This window comes from Vanellus vanellus (assembly GCF_965231255.1).
Source record: "Vanellus vanellus genome assembly, chromosome: 1".
Classification (NCBI taxonomy): Eukaryota; Metazoa; Chordata; class Aves; order Charadriiformes; family Charadriidae; genus Vanellus; species Vanellus vanellus.
Window position 1 is genome coordinate 85,590,723 of NC_138905.1, and position 21,927 is coordinate 85,612,649.

Below are 21,927 nucleotides of genomic sequence, written 5' to 3' on the forward strand. Positions count from 1 at the left end.
CCCATTGTCTTCTAGTTGTTTTCTCCTAAATATTTGACTCTATTGCCCTTTGTGTCTGCATGGTGACACCACTCCTTTAATTATATGCTTATTTTGCTCTTGGGCTCAGAATATCCCTTAAGAAAAAGAAGGACCACCCCTGTGATAACTGTTCACTCCCTCTCCCCGCCACAAATTTCCTGTGTGATGTCAAGCAAAGGCACTTAGGATGTCCCGTAGCATTGTCCACCCACGGTCAAAGAGGCTAATTGGTAGCATTAAGGTAGCACAACGGTCACAGGGAGCTCAGATGGCTAATGATGATGCACAAAAGGACTAGACAGAGAGATAGGTTGGTAAATAACCACGGCTTCACCAGATACTCAGCTTTGAGAATAAGCCCTACATGCAGCTGCAGTCCTACTGGTAGTGACAGCAGTATGAATGCACAGGTACCTGCTGGAGCCACCAGGCACCTAATCTAGGAGGAGGTTTTTCTGCAATACCTTTGGCATTAATTTAATCTGTATCTTAAGTCTGTATCTTTTCACTCCTGCCTTGGAGCCACTGTGTTATTCCAGTGCTGGGCTTCCCACACAATTCCGCCAGGTTAACTCATGTCCTGCAGTTTTTTCACTAGTCTGTTCTTACTCTCCTCCAACACCTTGTTCCATGAGGCTACTACCTCCATCTGCACTCCACAAACTGCGGATACTCCAGTTTTGCCTTCCTCTGTTCTCCCAACCCAATCCAATCCTAGTCAGAAGGGTCCTGCTTTTCCAGACTCTAATTTTCATCTTCAATTGCAAAGGACAGAGGAATCATAGAATCATAAAATCATAGAATCTTTTAGGTTGGAAAGGCCTTGAAGATCATCTACTTCCAACCCCCCTGCCATAGGTAGGGACACCTCCCCCTAGACCAGGTTACTCAAAGCTTCATCCAACCTGACCATGAACACTTCCAGGGATGAAGCTTCCACAACTTCAATGGGCTACCTGTTCCAGTGCTTTGCCACCCTCACAGTGAAAAATTTCTTCCTAATATTTATTCTAAATCTACTCTCTTCCAGTTTGAAGCCATTACCCCTCATCCTATCACTGCTTGGCCTAGTAAAAAGTCCCTCCCCAGCTTTCCACTAGGTCCCCTTTAGGTACTGGAAGGCTGCTATAAGGTCTCCCCGGAGTCTTCTCTTCTCCAGGCTCAACAACCCCAGTTCTCTCAGCCTGTCTTCATAGGAGAGATGCTCCAGACCTCTGATCATCTTTTTGGTCCTCCTCTGGACCCTCTCCAACAGGTCTATGTCTTTCCTGTGCTGGGGGCTCCAGAGCTGGACACAGTAGTCCAGGTGGAGTCTCACCAGAGCAGAGCAGAGGGGAAGAATCACCTTTCTTGACCTGCTGGCTACACTTTTTTTGATGTAGACCAGGATATGGTTGGCCTTCTGGGCTGTGATCACGCATTGGGGCCTCATGTTGAGCTTCTCATCAATCCATACCCCCAGGTCCTTCTCCTCAGGGCTGCTCTCGATCCATTCCCTGCCCAGCCTGTATTTGTGCTTGGGATTGCCCTGACCCAGGTGTAGTACCTTGCACTTGGCCTTGTTGAACTGCATGAGGTTGGCATGTCTGTTCAGGTCCCTCTGGATGGCATCCCTCCCCTCCAGTGTGTCTACCTTGCCACACAGCTTGGTATCATTGGCAAACTTGATGAGGGTGCAGTCTATCCCACTGTCCATGTCACCAACAAAGATATTGAACAGCACCGGTCCCAGTACTGACCCCTGAAGAACACCACTCGTAACTGGTTTCCACTTGGACATCGAGCTGTTCACCACAACCCTTTGCATGCGACCATTTAGCCAGTTCTTTATCCACCGAGTAGTCCATCTGTCAAATCCATGTCTCTCCAACTTAGAGACCAGGATATCATGTGGGACAGTGTCAAACACATTGTACAAATCCAAGTAGATGACATAGTTGCTCTTCCCTTGTCCACTACTGCTGTAATCCCCTCATAGAAGGCCAACAAATTTGTCAGGCATGACGTGCCCTTAGTCAAGAAGGAAGAGGGACCGCTCTTTCTTCACCTCTGAAATATGGCTGTAGATAGTGAGCTCCTTTCCTCCAAGGTTTCCTATCACGTGATGCTTTTTTGGCATCCTTTGTACTCCATATATGAGGCAGTTTAGTGGCTGTAGACTTCAGTACCTTTTCTAAGTGCTCCAGGTTCCTTTTTCACTCCTGCTTTTACCCTTTTCTGTAACCACCTGAAGCCCATGACTGTATATTACCCTCTGCATTTTTTCCATCCTGTATTTTCCTATTGATTTCCACTTCTTAGTGACCATTTTTGCCACTTGGTTGTTGTCTCCCGTTGTGCTGAATACATATTAGCACACAATGTATGTTTGTCCATCATCCTTAAGTGCTGGGTGAAAGCCAGTATGCACAGGCATATATTTTGCTGTATTTCTTTCTTGATTGCCTTTATACACTACCCTTGTCAGCGTTGGTATACTTCAGGCCTGTAAAATGTCATGTTCAGCGTATGCATGCATCTTTCTCTTTCCTTACTGCACTATTTTCCAAACTTGTAATCTGTGTGGGGAGTTAAACTATACTCTAAGTGTGCAGTGTATATCATTCTCTCCATTACATCCCTTCTGATTACATGTGCTTAAGGTGAACACCATCAGACTGGTATGTTTTGCATATTTGCTGTGATACAAGGCTCAGTATAAGAAGCACAAGGTTTTTGACAGGGTATCATGGGATTGCATGCAAATTCACTGTGGCGTGGAGTACAAACTGAAGGCACAGAGTGGGTTTTGACATGGTAATATTTCTGATATGGCCAGTGCAGCATATGAAGATGTATGTGTGTCTAATGCTGTGTGAGGCATGGCAGAAAAGGTGCATGTATGTACAGGTGTGACTGGTTTGAACATTGTGTGGTATTTCCAGCATGAGGTGCAAGATGTAGACTACACTTGTGTGCGTGTGTGTGTTCAAGGTGGTGTGTTCACAGATTTGTATTTGTTGTGGGAATGATATGCAATGACTTTGCCTATTTGATGTGATGTATTTTCAGCCCTGCTTAGTAAGCATATGTTTGGCAGCAAAGTGTCTTCGAACCCCATGTAATGGAGGTAGGTGATGCTGCTGCATGAAAGCACATCTCAGCCTTCTGTTATCTCTGTGAGAGACAAGGTGGTTGGGCAGGCAATGACATCAAAGGGTAAGGAAAGCTTTCTGTTCCTGCTAAGCTTGCTGCACCCTGAGGGGAAAAAGGGCAGGTGCTACTGGAGGAATAATAGGATATTGGAAGAGAGAAGAAGCAGAGCCAGTCTCAGCTACAAGCTGAAGAGAAGGTAAAGGAGGAGGACTCTGTTTGGACATATATACCATCAACTCCTGATCTCCCCGACGTGTGAGGAGACACTGTCTAGTTCCCCAGGCAGTCGCTATCCTCTTGCAGACCCCCTGTGCAACTCCATCAGTCCTTTGGGAACAGCATACATAGTGCTGAGCACTGGCAGAAGACATCATATCTGCGACAGCAGAAACAGATTTCCATCAGGAAGGAAACAGGCTGCAGATTTGGTGGCAGTTGTGAGACTTGCCATGTACAAGTTGCCTGTGCACTGAACAGGGATGCTTTTGCCCCAATATACAGCAAAAAGTTACATCCTCTGCAAACACTAAGGATTTACAGTCGCTCACCTAAAGGCATGCTGCTACATGGAAGACTATTCCAAAGGGGTCAAGTAGCAAGTTAGAAAAGACGAGGAGGAATGCTGACTGAAAAGGTTATATGAAGCAGCTCAAGGGTCGTAAGGTACACTGAAGGATGGGAGAATATTCTGCTAAAAGTATCAGGGACTGCTTCCTCCTGAAAGCTCTCTAGATTCCTGATCGGTGTGGGGACACTGCAGGACACTGCTCAGATGATCCAAGAGGATTGTGGCAAAACAACCCCAACAGGGTCCTGAGCTCTGACAAAGACTCCTACAGTCTGGGGGGGGGGGAGTAGACAGGATATAAATCAGATCAGTTTTTCCTTCAGCTAATAATCCAGTACATTCAACCTTAATGCAGTTCTAGCAATGCCCTCACTTGACAATGAAGATCTTCATGTTCTACTGCCTCCACGTATCACTATTTATACCATATATTAACAATCTTTTAATTCCCAAAGAACAATACAACATCCAGATGATATTGGCCAGACTGCAAAATTAGGGAGAATCGGACCCTCACTGTACAGAAGGGTACTGCAAAAACCAGCTTTTTCAGGAGAATATTAACTAATTCCTGTAACACGTGTATATCCAGGTATGAGCTGTGCTTTGGGACTCATACGAGCTTCCAGGAACACAAGTACCATGGGACTTGAAACAACATCCTAAGGATTGGAAGCACAAGCTGGGGCAGCTGCTGTTCATGGTCAGCCATGCTCTGCCTGCGTCAGTCCTGCAAGTGCCCTGCCAGCAATGAGCTCTCTAGTTACACTCTGTGGCTCATCCTGGGGGAGCATTTACTGGAGACTGAGTGACAGGAATGAGCTGGAGTTTCTCCCTCCGGTAGTCTTATTTCTGTTTTAATCAGTGTTTCTTTCATCTTGGACATGACTGTTTTATGGAACTGAAAACATCAGTTTTTAGCATAATTTGGGACCTGTTATGTTAGCCCAGATATCCTTCACAGTGACGTTTTGAGGCCCTAGTACCCCAGGCCACCTTTTTTCTCTGCTCCAGGGGGATGCTTTCTTCCAAAGCAAACATCAGGGTGACTGGAGAGAGGATCTCAGGTGCAGTGACAGTGACCAAGGCAGAGTATTAATTACTTAACCTCTCTTAACCAGCTGAGCCCCTAGTTTGCCCCAGGCCTTGCTCCAATCCTTTTTCCATAACACACAGAATAAAGGTGACAGCCTTCAAGCAGAGGCTAACATTTCACATACGGACCAGGCAAATCACATTCAGAAAATGTGCCCGCCTGCTGTTTCTCTCAGCGATGGCACTGACAAAACCATGCAAAACAGGATGGCAAGTACAAACACCACTGATGCACCATTTTCCTAGGAGCAGGGTGAGAGGGGGAGTGGGAGAGGCCTGCTCAGGCATACGCCATAGCGGTTTTCTACTTGAGCCAGCAGACAATACCCTAACCTAGACAGCAAAACATGTTTGAAGCTGAAATTCAAATTATTTCAGATGATAGTGTAAGCTTTCAGCTGATCTCTGCCCATCTGTCTGGAGTCACAGCACCCTTCTGCCATACAGGGGGAGCTTGTTTTAGTCATGATGGTGGATATGAGCACAGAAACTGCTGCTAGGGGCAGGTTCTGAGTTTACATGGTGCGGGATGAATTACTGCCTCTCCCTCAGCACTAACAACAAAAGCTCATGCTGCGGCTCCACCCTGTACGCAGTGGGGAAGAGAAGACCTATCAGGCCCAGAAGTTTTCTTCACGTGAGTTTCAGTGTCATAATTCTTGACTTCTGTGCTCCAAGTGACTCCCTCACGCAGCGCACAGCAGGGCGAGAGCTGACAGTCACGTCTCCGCAGCATCGGCACCGCCTGGTTCTGCTGCTCCAGCCAGCGGCACCCACACAAGCCGAGGAGGACGGAGGAGGAGGAAGAAGCAGCACGTCTCTCTCCGCTTCCCCAGATGACAGCATGCATCCCTTTCCTCCTCATGCGCTGCTGGTGCCTGATGTGAAGTTATGGTGCTGAGCAAATGGTGCCCACTGGTCTCGCCAGCTCCCAGCAGGATTCCTTCCCTCTCAGCGCACAAATATGCGCAAGGAAAAGCAGCCTAGATCTGCCGCTACTGCAGGCTTACTTTTCAAGGAGTCCCAGATTTCCTTATGTCTGCTTTTCCTAATTTTAGAAGGCCCTGAGGCACGGAGGGGCCTCCCCAGGGCCACCCCCACCCCCTCTGCCCATGGCTGGGAGTCACACCTCAGCCTGAGCTGTCATGAGACAGTGAGGGCTAGTGGCTCCCCAAGGAATATGGCCAGCAAGGCACCATGGGACCCATCCTACTGCACCCAACAGGGGAACAGGGCTGGCCCAGAAATGGCGGCCAGGCCCAGTCATGAGCCCTGACCATAGGACTCATCATGGTCAAGATGGGAATCCCATCTGCAGACCAGGGTCAGGCCCAGTGATGGCAGGGCTATGCGCACGGGCTTGGGCCTGGCTTGGTGGGGCTCATGGGCGGGCAGGGCAGGACTGCGGGGAGCTGGAGACCAGCCTGGCTGCGGCATCACTATGGCAGGGGCTGACAGCCCTGAGGTGGCTGAGATGGGGTCCTGGGCCGTGGGCAGGGTGATGGGTGGCCCTGGGGACCTGGCAGGGACAGTCAGGGCTGGTGGTGCCCTGGGGGCCCCATCATCTGGCTAGGGCTGTTCAGGCTGTCTTAAAATGGGAGAGAACGCCTCATTATGCTTAAGACCTTCTCATGTCATTAAAGTTCATGTTGGTGGTACAGCAAGACACAACCAGGTGTGCGTGTGACAACACAACCAAAAAGAAAGAGAGAACTGACTTGTCCTGGTAGACAGGACAGAAGAAATCTGGGGTTCTGGAAAAAAGTAGCAGCAACAAGTTCTGGCAAAGCTGTCCCTTTATTTACAAGCCCACATCGCGAAGAAATGCTAGTCACCCATTTTGGACCAAGGCTGTGATTTTCAAATGCGTCTTTATTGATTGGTTGATTTAGCTCAAGTAGTATGAACTTTATTTTACAAGAACCTGCAGCTAACCAACACAAAAAAGGATCACCATCATTACCTCTAACAATACCGGACTAGCGCAAAAACAGAAGTAAATGCCACAATCCAGTTAAAAGAACCATAAAATAACTAAATTAAACTGTAAACTCCACATGTAACAAACGGCTGAGATTAGTCCCACACATGTCACTTATAAATCCAGCAGCGGGAGGGGAGGGGAGGTCCGAACACAAAACCAAGCACCTCAGACGCAAACTTTTTCTCCCCTGAGCGTGCCTAAGCATGGGCTTGTTTGAGACAACACACAAACACGTGCTTGGCAGCGCACGTGTGAGCAAGTGGGACAGCTGCAGAGAGATGCACACCACCTGCCCACATCTTGTCTTTTACCCTAGAAAGCCTCCTGGGTCTGTTCTCTGCTTCAGAACATTCAAAGCTTTCTAAAACAAGAGACTGATGTGGATTTGCACCCAAAGGATGTGAAAAGAGCTTGGTAATTGGAGGAGAGTGGGCTAAAAAGAGAGGACTGAGCACTCCAGGCAGAAACTGAAGTTATCTAAGTTGGCAGTAGGTACAATTCATCCAAACGCATTTATTCAAATGAGCACATGATGGAACAGCAAACCTGAAGTTCAGGATGAAAAACTGGGGAATACTACCCACTCATTTCATCCTTTGCTCCCCCATTTTCTGTCTGCTCATTATGACTCCTCTGTCTACATCCTTTACATACCTTCCCTTCTTTCCCATTCATCTGCTACTTCCCATACCACACAGGCAGTGACCCTCCTGCCCCACTACACTGCCTCCTTGACCTTCACACGCTTCTGCCAGTGACACCCACTTCACACTCCCAGCCTGCTCTTCTGCCTCATGTACCTCTGCGGAACAACAGTCAGAGAAGGCTGAAACCTGATTTCCCATCTCCCACAATCAGAGGAGCGCTCATATTGATTTCTCATTCCTGAGGAACGCAGAGACCTGGGATCTAATTTCATGTAAATAGAGCAAACATCTTCAACTTATTTTGGAATCTGCCTGTCTCATTCCTGTCTTTTCCTCCCTCTTGGTCCCTCCCTTAAATGTAGGAATGTTTACAGTAATTCAGGTCCCATTATCTAATTTTTAGATAAAACCCCAGAATTTTCCTGAAAGTCAGCTCACTCCCCAAACCTCACCCCTTCATCCGAGCTATGGCAGTTATGGGAAAAATCTGCTGTTTGTGCCACTGGGAAGAAACTGCTTTGGCATGACAGCATAAGGCTTGCACAGGACAGCATCTATCTGACACCTTTCTAAGAACAACACTGGCTTAAAATAAAATAATTTAAAAAAAAAATCTACAGAGGATCTATTCCCCTTCCCCTTCAAGTCTAAAAGCACCTCTCTTGCGGTGAAGAGTGGCACTGTTGTCCAATCACAAAAAGTCAGCAAAACACATGTGGGAGTGACTAATTTCTTCCGCTTGTGCATTTGGTGCAAGAGCTGTACAGGGATGAGACATGGAAGGGAAGGCTAAACCCGCAGGACTCCTGTCATCTTCAAATCTGCAGAAGATTGGTACAAGGACAAAACTGACATAATTTTCTGTGTTCACCAATAACAAGACCATTAGTAGTTAGTTGCTTTAATGCATAGCAAGGGAGACTGAAGTTAGGTATCAAGAAAAGCGCTCTCACTTGTAGGCTAGCTAGGAACTGGAACAGACTATCTCAGCAGCCTCCAGGGTCCGTCTCAGTGCAGTTCACTAAGAACAAGTTAGATGAGCAGCCATGGTGGACATGTTTGGTATACTCAGTCCTGTCTCAGAGCTGGAGTGGGCTAGTCATTCTCTTGAGGTCCTTTCTAGCCCTATGCTTATGAGTTTATCAGTTGGCTTCACTGAAAAGAACAAAATGGTCATCTCAAATTTTTCTGTCCAGCATTTGCAATTAAAACAACAAAGAAAAAAAATAAAAATTCTTTCCTTCTTTTCCCCAACCTTCACACCTCACAGCCAAGGAGTTCCCACCCCTCAGAGTTAGCCCTTCTAATACTGATGGAAGTGACGGGAAACGCAAGACTTGGAACGCTTCACAGGTAGCAGCTGGAGTGAGGACTGTCAGCGCAAGACAGCCTTGTGTGGGCAGAGAGAAGTATTTCACAACTCACTGGATGCTCACAGGAGTGCAGCCCATGACACGGGCAAGGCGTGACAAGGTCAGTGTACAATACATGGCATGCCTTCTTCATCCAATGAAAGGGTTACACAAAATGGCTATCCTGCCCAGTCACTCTCCCGGAGCTCCACCACACTGGCTCGTCCAGCAGCCTCCAGTACTGGCTAACTACTTCCATCTGTGACAAGAGAAGAACTACAAACAGTGAAGTCTCCCCATCCCTCAGCACAGAACCCCTCAGAAGCCTTTCAGATCACCTTTTCATACACTGTCCCCTTACCCTCCCTCCCTCAATTTAAAAAATAACAGTTATAATTAATGCATGGAAGGTGATGGCATTGTGCATGTGGTTCACTTCCAGTTCTCTTCCCCTCTTCTCAGGCATCCTCTTTCCTTCTCTCCAACAGCCCCTTCCCCCCTCCCCCCCCCCCCCAATCCATTCCATCAGTCCATCTCTCCTGCATGCCTGGGGGGCTGGTGCTCACTTGCCATAGACGCTTTCATCGCTGTAGGCCACATAGAGAAAATAGTCCTCCTCGTGGTTATCCTGCAAGGGGAGACAGGGAGAAAGTAACAAACCAAAGCCCTGTAACTCACTACACATGAAAAAGCCCAACCAAGAGATCACTGTAACAACCAGAGGGCATAACTTCTCTTTCACTGTTTCTCCCTCTTTGCATTGAAGGCTTCACTTCCTCATACCAAAGAGAGCATATAGCAACTCCCTCTCTCTGGCCACAGCTTTACCTCTGAATTCAGGCATGCCGCATTTCTGGACACAGTGAATTTACTTGAAGAGCCACAGTCAGAGTGTTGCATGTGCAAACATGCAACAGAAACAGCTCTGACTGTTGCAGACTGTGCAGCAGAATCGCAGTGCTGGTATGGCCTTAAGATCAAAAGAGACTTGGAAGTCCTTAACAAGTCAAAAATCACCTCTAGATATTTCAGTATTTGATAACTGTGGTTATATTTGTCATTTTTCAGAACACTTTTACAAGTGGCTGCATTGCTAGTCCTGTTTTACATATGGGCAGTAAAGCTGAGATGTTAAGTGATTACACTGACACAAAAAGTCTGCAGAGTGCCAGAAACAAAGTCCTGATCTCAGCTCTGGACAGTTAGACATACCTTCCTCCTACATGTCCAGATTTAGAAAACTCCCTGCATGTGTTAATCTTATTTTCATCAGTCCACATACACATTGTCCAGTTATTATCAAAAAGTGATAGGTCAAATAAGGCTCACAGCATCATACTGGAGCTCTCCTATTAAAACACACTGACACCGCAGAAGGAGAAATCAAGGAGAAATCAATCCAGGCTGCAAACCAGCCGTGATATAACGGCTATATAATTGAGGAACATTCCTCTGATGGGCACAGAATATGCTTTTAAGGTCAATCAATTAACACTGCTCAGTAGAAATGCAGGCTGGCAATGTTTGCAGTGTCCTACAAGGTCCTCTCATATACCACACAAGCTATGAAAAAGTAACTCTGAACAAAGAATAAGTATTCCTTGACAATGTATTTGCAGACCGTTGTTTTCCCAGTGATACTGTGTTCTTTTACTGGCTAAAAGGAAATCTATTTTGTATAAACAGGAAAGCTAGTAGTGTGTATGTCGTCGTCCCCGTGTCCCCCCCCCCCCCCCCCCCATCCCCGACACAATCTTTCCTCTGGAATACAAATAATAAAGTGGTTTATTTCAATACTTTGTTAAAGTAGCAGGACCAACATATCACTGCTGGGGCAACTATTCACCACCTGACATGACAACCCTTTCAACTAGCACACAATCAATTAAAATGATGAGACTCCCCAGGCTCCTTTTTATGACTGCAGGATGGAACTTCCCTAAACAGATGACAGGATACAGCCCAGGTCAAGGGGATCCGTGTTCAGGTATCTGTGACCAAGCTGCACCCACTGCCAGTTGAGTAGTGCTCAGTTGTCCTTCAGTGAGGATATGCATTCTTCTGGACACTCCAACAAAAGGAGGAAGAGATGGGCCAGGCTTACCTCATACAGCTGGCCCATGGTAGCGCTGGTGGGAGGGATGGTATTATTGACAAAGAAGAACAGGGCATCCTCTGGCCTCAGGTGGATCCGCTTTCGGATTAAGAAGTAGAACTGGCCAACTGAAGGGGAAGAGAGCAGAAGAGGAGAACGCCTTAGGTGTAGAAAGAACCTTTCTTTTTTTCTTTTTTTTTTTACCCTAATCACGATTGTTTTATTTTGGTGGTGGAAGTCACATGCTATATGTAAGAAGTAGGGAAAAATGAACAATTTGGGAAAGAAAGCAGGAGCTTCATGATTGTTACCACATTATCAGTCAATCCACCTGGAGATGGCAATTTCTCAGGCCATGTACCCTCTAAATCCATACTCCACCGCCTACTATGGTATGAAATGCTCTGCTGCAGGGATCAGTGGGAATGCCTCTAACTGGCTTAACCTTTAAATCCTATATATTAAAGACACCTTAGAGAGTTTAGCCTCAGTGTAAATGGTCATACCATCCATGAAAACAAATTCCTGTAAATAAATTCCTCACTGTTTGTTTGAGCTATGTTGCACAAGAAAGTATTCCACAATCATTATATATTGCAAGAAAAAGAAATGCTGTTTCTTTAACTCATTCATGTTCTCAAATGAAAACAAATGTAATCACACACAAAACAGCCATGACCATTCAAAAAAGGAACTTTGTAGCCATGACTCCAACCACAGGGGTGGAAAACAATGGGACTATTTCAAGAACTTGCCTCTTCCTGCAACAAGGATACAGCCTCTGGCAACTCTGCAGCTCGGTCATCATTGACTGATGGTTATGCTACTGCCTATGATACACAATTCAGTCATTTTCATCATGGCTAGAAGTCAGCAGTGACACATGCATGTTAGCTAAGTCAGTGAGATGCCTCAGAAGATTTCAGAAAATTCTGCATGTTGTAATCCAGGCTGTAAGGTACATAAATATAACAAGGACAGCCAGGTAAATTGGGGTAAAAATAAGATGTTGAGCCCCCGGGTATTTTCTCAGTGCTGATCATACAGTAAAAAGCACTTCTGAGACATTCTCACTGAAAATCAGGAAGAAAGGAAGCAGACTTTGTTACCTGTGAGGTCAGAAGGCACAAGATACTTCCTTTTGTCTAGGTCAGGTACTCTGGCTTTTGGTGCTTTTTCCACAATTACCTGGAGATAGAGAGTGAGAGAAAGCACGAAACAACCCATGAGTATCATAAAATGACATGGACCAAAAAGCATCAGGATATTACCCTTTGAGAGACATGGTGCTACAGGCCTTTAGAAATTTATTTAATCTATAGCAAATACACATTAAAGAACAGATAGGTGAGGAGAAGACTTAAAATCACTGTCAATAGCTGTGCTGGGATCCCAAGACTACAGCAGTAAGCACAGTGAGTAAAAAATGGAGACTGGAACAGACATAAAAATAAACCATAATAGCCGAGAAAAAAAAATAAAAATCAGGTCACCTTGATGGTCCCAATGCAGGTTAATTTTGTATGAAGGAGATTCCAGGAGGGTAATGCATGAACACAAGAAGTATCACAAGTTGAACTGTTTCCAGGTTACAGTTCCAAACTGCCTGGCACAAAATCAGCCCTCGTCCCAGTAGTCCCACATCCTAATTTCTACATTCACCAATAATAAGTGCTCTAGAATGAAGCAAAGAATTAAAGAGAAACTGCAGCTCATTGGGGAAAGTATTCTGCTTTTTTTAATCCCCAGTTCTTCAGTAGTCATCTGCTACTCTGAAATTTATAACCCTTAAGGTTATTTTCCCTACTTCATATAGCTATTGATATTTCCCTATTCATATAAATATCTAATAATTAAAAAACAGGCTACCATCTGTGCAACTGGACCCACATAGACCTTTGACACAAAATACTAATCCTTGTTATATTCTGATGTCATCACGACATAGAAAAATATGAAGCTCAGCAGCTTTAAGGTCAAACAAAGAGATCTTCTGCTACAGGAAAATTTTTGTTACCAGAGCCAGGCAAAATGTTTACCTCAGAAGAAGAAAGTATTCCAAAATGACCTGAGCTCCTTCCACAAAAAGCCTTGGAAACCTTTCCAAAGGTTGGAGGTATGTTTCCATGGAACCATTGGGTTTGTTCAGAAAAAAACTGCAGGCAGTTTTGTGGGTTTTTTTCTTGGGACACATATTCTTGAACTGGTAAGAGATACATTACATGACTCAATTTACGTGGCTTGCTGTTCTGCAGATGCCATTTTGACCATCTAAACAAGAAGATGGATTTTCTGAACTTCCTCAACTTTTTAATTCGGCTAGACCCTATAATTATAAATACTCCATCTGAGACACCGTGGGACTAATTTGTAAGGGCTCCATGCTCCCAGAACTTTTTGGCAACCCAAAACAGCAACTGTATCTGTTGTGCAACAGAAAAGGCCTTCTTTGGAAGCAAGATGGTATTGTCACATTAGTGTAACGCTATGCCAGAGAAAAAAAGTTACGATGATGAGATTGGTGTATTTAGCCTGGACAACGTATCGTGCTAACCCAACTTCTAGAACAAGTGAGTATCTACATCACACCACAGAGATGCTAGCTGGGACAACTGTGCTCCATTTGGATGCTGCCAACACAGCCAAAAACACTGAAAATTCTAAGTTTGTCTCCAAAATAGAAACTTGGTCATCTCTGCTACTTCAAGAACTTCAAGCACCTCAATTAGTACAAGGCATTCAAGCTCTTTAAGACAGTTAGTGGTAAGACATGCATTTCTGTACAAGATGCAGTTGGTACGTGCTGTGAAGGAAGGACAGTTCCACAATCTCACCGAACACGTGCAGGCCGAACAGCAACAGCACTTTGCACATTTTCTTACCCACACATCCAACGAGGCAACACTTAACACAACAAACTGCAGTGGAGAGAAACTTTTAGTTCTTATCTCCAATTAAAAAAATCTACCGACAAGCAGAACTGCTAGCTAGCAGCACTGATGGGACCACCCTGACTCAAAAGGGTGACTTTTAGCTTAGTCATTAGATAATAAAGAAAAAGAAGTCATGCCTATGAGGAAGAGGTGAGAGTGCTGGGGCTTCTAAAACCCTAGGAAGGATTTAAATCAGACCATCACTGAGCTTAAGAGAGATCTGATTGCAAAGAGGCAGGGAAGGAATGGAGGTGCTCTGCTAATCTGACTATCCACTGTGGTCAGTTTGCCTGACAATACCGGTATCTCTTCTGAAGCACTAAACCCTTCACACACACAAACAAACCTACAAAGAAAATCCAGAGGGCAGATACAGATTATCTGTATGTCTGTTGCTGCTGGGTGGGGACTGTGGTAATGTGGGACTGTGCCAACAGTATAATCTCAGCAAAATGCTGAGAAGTATCAGGGCACTGCAGTGTAGGCAGCCAAATGGACGTCATCTTCAAGGATCCTGCTGTCGGGAAGGGCAGAGACACAAGTGATGTAAAGAACAGTTGTCTGCTGCATTCATTTGCTCTGTACGCATCTCTGACAACAGGCTACCCCCAACAATTCACATCTGGGCCTTGCCACATGTCTTTCTCTTTTGTTCTTAACTACAGCACACCTTGTTATTTTGGTCCTGGCTTTCTCCATAAAGATCTGCTGATGCCCCTCTATCTTGACCTCTTTTACCTCTTGCCAGACCAGGTCTGGTCCTGGACTCCCCAAAACGGCTCTTCCAGGCACATCTATTATGATCTGCTGTACAATCTGCCATGCTAATCTTCAGTTGACAGCTTGTCTCACTCCTGACCTACAGAGCCCTCTGCGGTCCTCATCTTAAAACACAGAACCGCATACACTTCACCATTGACTCGCTCTGTGCTCCACCCGCTGTGCTGTGTCAGGGGTCCCCAAAACAGCTAGCACAAACGCACCCACATAGTGACTTCCAAAAACTTTTGCAAGCCCAGTTGAGGGCCACTCCCAAGATAAAAAAAGGTGTCAGCCTGCAGGGAGAACATGTAGTCTTAACCATTCCCCCTCGCCCTTAGGTTTATGGGGAAGTCTAAGTTACCTTGCAAGCAGTACCCCTGGGCAGTAAATCTAGGACAGATCTCTCCAGTGGGGATGGAAAGAAAGAACATTTGCAAAACGTTTATTAAAAAGGAACAAAAAAAAAAAATCACCATTAATTCGATTTGTCATTTCTTTTTCCCAATTATTATTAGTAATTATAGAGCTAGAAGTTTTCCACAGGCACTCCAAAGGGACCTAAGGATGAGGAAGCAAAGTTTAGCTAGATGACCTTGTTTCCAAGTGACGTTTTTTCCACAGGATGATTAAACGGGAGGGCAGAAAGACTGAGAAGTATCATTTTTCTCTCATGCACAGGAAAAGAATTGAGCAAGACTATATCGAAAAGACAGGCCAAAAAAAAAAAAAAGGAGGGGGGGTGTGTTAAAATAAAAATAAAAGGAAAGTATCAGGTGACACGGATACAGATCTTGTTTTTCACGAAGACTACCCGGTTAACTCACTCATTGTTCTCCTCCATTTTTACTGAGCTGATGGTAAGCTCCTTCCCCACCCCCCAGCCCCACGCACGCAGGCTGCCAGAAAAAGATTAGCGGCGTTCTCGCTGCCGAGTTACCGCGGATCCCAGAAAAAAAGGGTGCACTGCGCCCCGCACCCACCCACGGATACAGACCTTCGCACATCATCAAATAAACAGCCACCGCTTTGCGCCGAAGAGAAAAGCAGCCCGGCATTCGAATCAGACCCTCAAGATCCCAGTCCCCTTTACAAATCTCCTTCCTTTTTGCCCTAAAAAAATAAAGCAAGCGGGCAGACGACAGCCGACAAAGGAGCACGAAGGCGGCAGAGCGCGGAGGTCCGCCAGACAAGCGGCAGTCGCCGCCGCTGCCCTCACAACCCCACACTCACAGGGACTCTGTCGGGGTATTTCTTCCTGATTTTCTCCCCTTCTTTTTTCCTGTACTCGAACGGGTGGTCCTCCTTGTACTGGAACTTCATGCTGCCGGGCTGTCACCTTCCCTCCCCTACGGCCGGCTACTGAGCGACACCCCGCACGCCCCCGCAAGCGCAGCGCTGCGCAGCGCAACCCCGAGCCCTGCCGCGGGAGCGCACCAGCCGCTGACGGCAAATTGGGCGCTGTGACGTCACGGGGAGGCACCCCACCCCCCCACCGTCACGGTGCCGCCCCTCGCCGCACAGGGTCACGTGTTTTTGTTTGTACATTGATTTATTGCGCGGCAATAAATAATTAAAAATAATATTTTTCTTTTTTTTTTTTTTTTTTTTAAAGGCAGCAAAATAAACACACGATTGAGCAACGCCGCAACTCCCCTCCCCCCCGCCCTTCCCGCCTCCCCGGGTGACTCAGGGGTTATAAATACAGCGTGAACAGGCACATAATCCACCCGACACTGCGGGGATGGCCGCGTTGCTCCTCCTGCTCCTCCCTCTCTCCCGACCGGCGCAGCGGCGTGGGGCGGTGCTCCGCGCGTGGGAGCGGGGCTCGGCGGGGGTCCGGGGCTCGGTGTCCCCTGCGTGAGGCAAAGGCATCGCAGAGGTGCTTGTCTAAAACGGGAGGAATGAACCTGACCTGTTCTTAAAGAGATGTAAGGCCAAAAAATTGCAACTTTTCGTGACCGTCGCTGTCGGATCTGGATTATTCCCCTGTTTATAACATCTCAGTTAAACAACAAGGGGCAGAAAGTGTGTCACACAATGTGACAGACCAGATGCATATTACAAACAGCAGACAGTTAAAGGGAACTGTCTGCAAACAAGCCAAAATAGCTGGCCAATTTTAGCTCAGTTACACAGCTGATAAATACTTGGAAAACCTTTTGGTTTTTTTCTAGGAGTTGGGCTCACAATTATTTACTGATCAGGAAAAGGGAAGGTGTTAATGGATGGATCAGCATGCCCAAATCAGCACAAAAATTAATTGCTGCTACCCTGGGGACGATGAATGGGAGTGTATCAAATAATGCTTTCTTTGCATGCGTCATCCAGAGAAGCAGAATTTTTCTAAGGATAAGCTTTTATTTGTCTAGTAGTTTTAGTTGCACTAGCAGGGGCAGAGTGGGACAGCAGACTGCCCCGGGTGCATAAGGGGACTCTAAGGCCGCAGCAGTGGCAAAGGTGAGAGGACCAGGTTTCCTATATCTGATTCAACCCTGTGCCAGTGCGTTGACTCTGAATGAGCAAAGGTAGGAAAAGACATCGTTGCTGTTTTGCTGACGCTCTGCTTCTACAGTGTGGTTAAAATGGAAAAAAATCCAGGCTACAGCAGAGTCAGCTTGAAACCCGAAGAAATGAAAGAGCAAGCTGGATGATCCGTAATGAAAAAAATAGGATCAGGGGAACATAAAGCCCTGGTCTTTTTCTAGAAGTACTCCTATAAATCCTTTAGGCTGCCCCAAGAAACTCATAGGACTGATGGCTTTATCCCTTTATATTGATACGTGCACTTGAGTTGCTGGAGGGTGGGACTCACATCAGCATTGATGGTAGGAAGGGCCTATTACAAATCCTCACAGCAGATCCAGGGTATTAGCTCATGCCCTCTGCCTTGTACAGAGTTCTTTCATGTACTGGCCACCAACCACCTTTTCATCCAATAATGTACCGCTTTTTGAACTCGGAGGTCTTTTAGTAATGCTCTCCAAGCATTGGTGCACTGTGATATCTCGACTTGAACATAAGTAGGAGACACATGGAGGAAATACATTTACTTAGTTGCAGATGGTGGCAGCTCCTGGATAATCTTGCCTGGCATAGGAGTATAAATGGGCATGGGATAGAAATCCCACCTACACTTATAATGTAGGCACGTACAGCTGAGCCTGTCACTTTAAACTGCCTTTGTGGTCAATGGCAATAAATAGGCATGATGGAGTGGGATTTTTCTCACCTGAATCATGACATCTACTTTTGGATGGCCAAAGTGTGCCCCCAAGAATTCTGGCAGGCGCTTTAGTGTCTAAGTTTTTATGGCTCAGTATGGTGTAGCGTGGCCTCCTGCACAGCTCCAACAGGTGCATGCCAGAAACTTGTCAGGATAGAGCAGCCCGCAGTGGGAATGTAACAGATCAATGTGTCCCAGCCTTCACTAGTGCACGTGCATAAGGTTTGTACAGGATGCATCATCAACTTGTTTCTGTCCGTCCTAGGACATGTGAACATTACCCCATGGCTGCAGGTAGTGTCAGAGGATCTCAGAAGGGTGAGTCAGAAGGGAGGCATTATTTTTGTGCAGTGCCATAGCGAATAGCCTAGACTGAAGGAATCCCATGGTTTAGATCTGGAGAAAATTCTGGTTTCATGGCACTGTGCCTTTCTGTAATACCTGTGTTTGGCCTCCTTGCTTCCTAAATGCCTGCAGCATAGCAGCTGCTAAAGTGTATTAAAGGTTTGCAGCAATGTAGATGCCTCTTCCTCAAGGACAAAAGAGACGAAATCTTCTAGCCTGTTTCACCCAGGCCACCAACACATTCTGGCAATTTTAACAGACTGATCTCAAACTCCTGTTGTCCTGTAAATCACTGTTTCCATCTCCAGGACTGTACATAAGGCAGCTGAGCTACCATCTAGTTTGAATTTCTCTTGACAAATCAGAGAAGAGTTTCAGGGTTCTTCCCTGGTCTGATGGAAATACATGGTCTGTGAGTGCATTGCTAGGTGACTTCTCCTCCCCCAGCAAATCCCATGTGAGGATCACAAATCTACTTACTGAACTCTTCCTGCCCTCATGATGCAGCCCTGGATGCGCAGCCACAAGCCTCGCTCCTCCCACATCTCTGCTTCCTCCCCGTCAAGCACTGAATTCCCAGCCCTCTCCTCTAGCTCAATAATAACAATAACGTCACTGGCACAACAGCAGGCAGGAAGATGATACATGCAGAAGCTGTGACAAACAGCTAATCATCTGACTTAGAGTTCTTATTAAAATGTCAACCCATGGGCATGTGACAAACCCCACATTCTGGGTCCGTGTGCTAGAGGCAGGACCTAGAAACGGGCTTGGCTATTTTTCCTACCCTGGACGGCCAGCACAAAGTGGTCCTCCACAGAGTGTCAAAACAATGTACTCTTTCTTAACCCAGAGTGTCCGAACAGCTCTGAGCATGTAGTGTACTGCTGTGTCTGCAGCTCATGTAGGCAGAGGTTCACTCTACAAGGGATTCCCCGAGCGTTGCCAATACTGTAGCCATGGAAGCAGGAGATAAAAATATTTGCACAGAATCTGGGCGCAGGGTTTGCAGCCCATGCTGTATCACACAGTGCTCCAAGGTCGCTGCTAGGAGCTCTGCAGTGCACTGCTGTGATGTGAAGCTAGCTTAGGTAGCTAACTGGCTACAGTTCTGTGAATTAAGGAGAAAAATATCCATTATTTGTCCTGTGTTCCTTGCAGATGTCATCTAGCTGGATGTCTTTTGGCAGCCTCCTGGAGCTACTGTTCAGCTACCTATAACTCTGGACCCCCTTGGATATTTCTTTCATTAGTACCTCCTCTTGGGTACTTATTCCATTTGTGCCTCAACAGGCTGAATTTAGTTATTTACTTTTTTTTTTTTTTTAATCTTTAGTGTGGATTCAGCATGTCAAAGCCTCTCTTGTCAGACTACTTTGTGGTCTGAATGGTGATTAAACCACAGAGGGCGTACCTGAAGTTACTTGTGATTCTGCTCCGTTTGATGTCTATCCATGGCACAGTTCTTGCCTGGTATCCCTCCTGCACCACTCGTGACTGGTCACCAGTTTCGCTTGGCACTGGATCTATAGCAGCCTCAGAGCCAGTACAGGCACATTGGCCCTGGGTGAGGGCACAGGGTTAGTCACTCCCAGCAAACAATGGCTAATTGTGTTGATGTTTTCCTTTCCTCTAGGAAATAGCTCTGTGTTGTCTATGCTGAACTGCCATCTCACTGCTCTGTTTTCTACAGATTCCTATTTTTTACAAAAAAGCTGCTCAGTCCTCCCAAGTTGATTGTATGGCCCAGCCTCAGCTCAAGTTGCTTAAATGCATACAAATGATGTTATGAGGAGATTAAAGAATGAACATACCTTGTTGCATGGTGAAAAGCAGCAGTAAAAAGGACAAGACCCCAGATCTGAATAATGCAAGTCTGAGATCCCTTTGTTCCAGCCAATTGTTTGGAGTGGCCTGTTGGGGACGGGCATCATTGTTACTTACAGTCCTCTGAAAACAAAGAAGCAACACAACAGTGGGCCTGGTGGGGTGTTTCTGAAGACCAGTCTTTCTCAAGTACCCCATGTTCTAGGGGAACTTAAAGGTGGTGTGGACAACTGCTTTGCAGCACCTGTTGTCAGTGTTCCCCTCGTGGTTGCAGCCCACTCTGTGTGCAGGCTAAAGGTAGTCAGTGGAGACTGGTTGCTCTTTTTCCTTGGATGTCACTTGTCCTATGCTTGCTTGGGTCCCACCCTTTTCCCAGTGTTTGGTCAAGGGTTGAGTGAACAAGCGAGCCAAAGACGAGCCAAGGGTCAGCGACTTGGTTATAATAGTTATCTTTAGTACTTTGTGCATCATTTTCCCTATCTACAAATGGAATACTAAGGCTTGTCTGATGCGTAGGCAGCTTGACAACATGGTTAAAGTCTGTAAAGTGCATAGGAATCTTTAGATGCAGATAATTATTCATAACTAAAGAGAATTGCTTTTGATGGTTTTCTTTCCCGTGTTGTTCAGGATATTGGCATGCTCTACAGAAAACGGGTGCTCCAGTGCAGCCTACTTGACACCAGTAGCTGTACACAGCAGCTGAACAAACCCTAAAATTATTTAATGATTAACAGAAACCTTTTATTTATTTTGCAATGTATGTTATTCTGTATTTGTGAGCAGTTCATGTCCCTATTGCTGTTAAGTGTGGGGAAAACAGTTGATATTTGAATATTTGTTTAAATTTTCCATGAAAGTGTTTTTTTATGTTTAATAATATTTAATATTTGTACTTAATTTTCAGTCTGAAAGCATAAAAGATTTCAAAGTGCTTATTGGTCAATATAATACAACACACAAAATATATTCAAAGTCCAGACTCAACAGTGAGATGAAACTACCACTAATGGAGTAAAATAAACAGCTGAAAACCAGCAAACTGCAGTACCAAGGAGCAGTTTACCTCTGTAAATAAGTAAACTTGCTATATTTTTACGGAGCGTGGTCCTGCTTTTTCACAAAGTACATGTGGTCTTTACTAACCCTGTCCTCATTTTTGGATTGTTTGTGAGGAGAGGACATCTTTGTATCATAATAGGTCTGAGGGTGAGAGTGAAGTGTTTCCAGTCACTGACACCTGGTCTTTGCTTTCCTACACAACCTTGTATGGTTAGATAGCGTGTCTGTAGATCTGCTTCTGGTTTTTGCTTGTTTTCATCTGGTGTTTCATCATGTCGTTATGGGCTCTGAGTGGCTGATCCCTTGCAAGAGTTATAAATATTCTCTGAAATTGCTCATCTGAAGTCAGTTTATTAGGAAGCAATCCCTGAGCAAGTGAAGTTATAGCTATCATTGTGGTCACATGGAATATTTTGGACGTCTTGCCAGTAAAAACAACTTGAGGGTACCTGCTTTAGCACCAAACAACTAAGTGAGACAAGGAAAGAAGGATGTGAGCAGAGGGGAAGGGACAGAAGATTTAGACAATACTGGCTCTGGTCAAGGGAAGTACGCTGAAATCAGCAGGTAATACCCAGCTTTGGCTACGAGCGACCTGTAACTTTGCCCCTTGAAACCAAGAAAGGAGATAGAGGATGTGATATGATGCAGAGAAGGGGAAAATTAAGAATTTTTAAACTTCCCTTTTTATTGCGCCTTTTATAAAGAATTTACGCTGTAATTATTATTGCAAATTATTAAAAATTGCGCATTCCTGTTTTGCTATGCAGGATTGCTGCCCTGTGGATCTGGGCTGCCATCTCGTGTTAAGTTCCCGCAGAGCTCGGGGCTCGCAGGCGGAAGGAAAGGGGGGGAGGCGGCGGAGGAATGGTATGTTC

General features: G+C 45.7%; 1 protein-coding gene across 2 annotated transcripts; it reads right to left on the reverse strand.

Annotated features, from left to right (window-relative positions):
• Positions 1 to 6,671: 6,671 nt before the first annotated feature.
• GABARAPL1 (GABA type A receptor associated protein like 1) lies at positions 6,672 to 16,027 on the reverse strand. 2 transcript variants are annotated; one of them, XM_082490275.1, is made up of 5 exons: positions 15,823 to 16,027; positions 12,007 to 12,085; positions 10,907 to 11,025; positions 9,369 to 9,430; positions 6,672 to 8,605 (listed from the first exon to the last, which is right to left on the reverse strand). In XM_082490275.1, the coding sequence occupies exons 1-5, from the start codon at positions 15,910 to 15,912 to the stop codon at positions 8,593 to 8,595; spliced, it is 363 nt and encodes a 120-aa protein (XP_082346401.1). In that variant the 5' UTR covers positions 15,913 to 16,027; the 3' UTR covers positions 6,672 to 8,592. The 2 variants fall into 2 exon arrangements, with proteins under 2 accessions (XP_082346401.1, XP_082346402.1); XM_082490276.1 differs by having other exon boundaries at positions 6,672 to 9,061.
• Between the last annotated feature and the right edge of the window lie 5,900 nt (positions 16,028 to 21,927).

What these genes read in the sequence shown, in the direction of transcription:
- GABARAPL1 (XM_082490275.1), bottom strand. Translation starts at nt 15,912, where the DNA reads ATGAAGTTCCAGTACAAGGAGGACCACCCGTTCGAGTACAGGAAAAAA. An exon ending in AATACCCCGACAGAGTCCCT is followed by an intron (nt 12,086 to 15,822) that starts GTGAGTGTGGGG and finishes CTCTATCTCCAG; the next exon opens with GTAATTGTGGAAAAAGCACC. An exon ending in CCATGGGCCAGCTGTATGAG is followed by an intron (nt 9,431 to 10,906) that starts GTAAGCCTGGCC and finishes CTCCCCTTGCAG; the next exon opens with GATAACCACGAGGAGGACTA.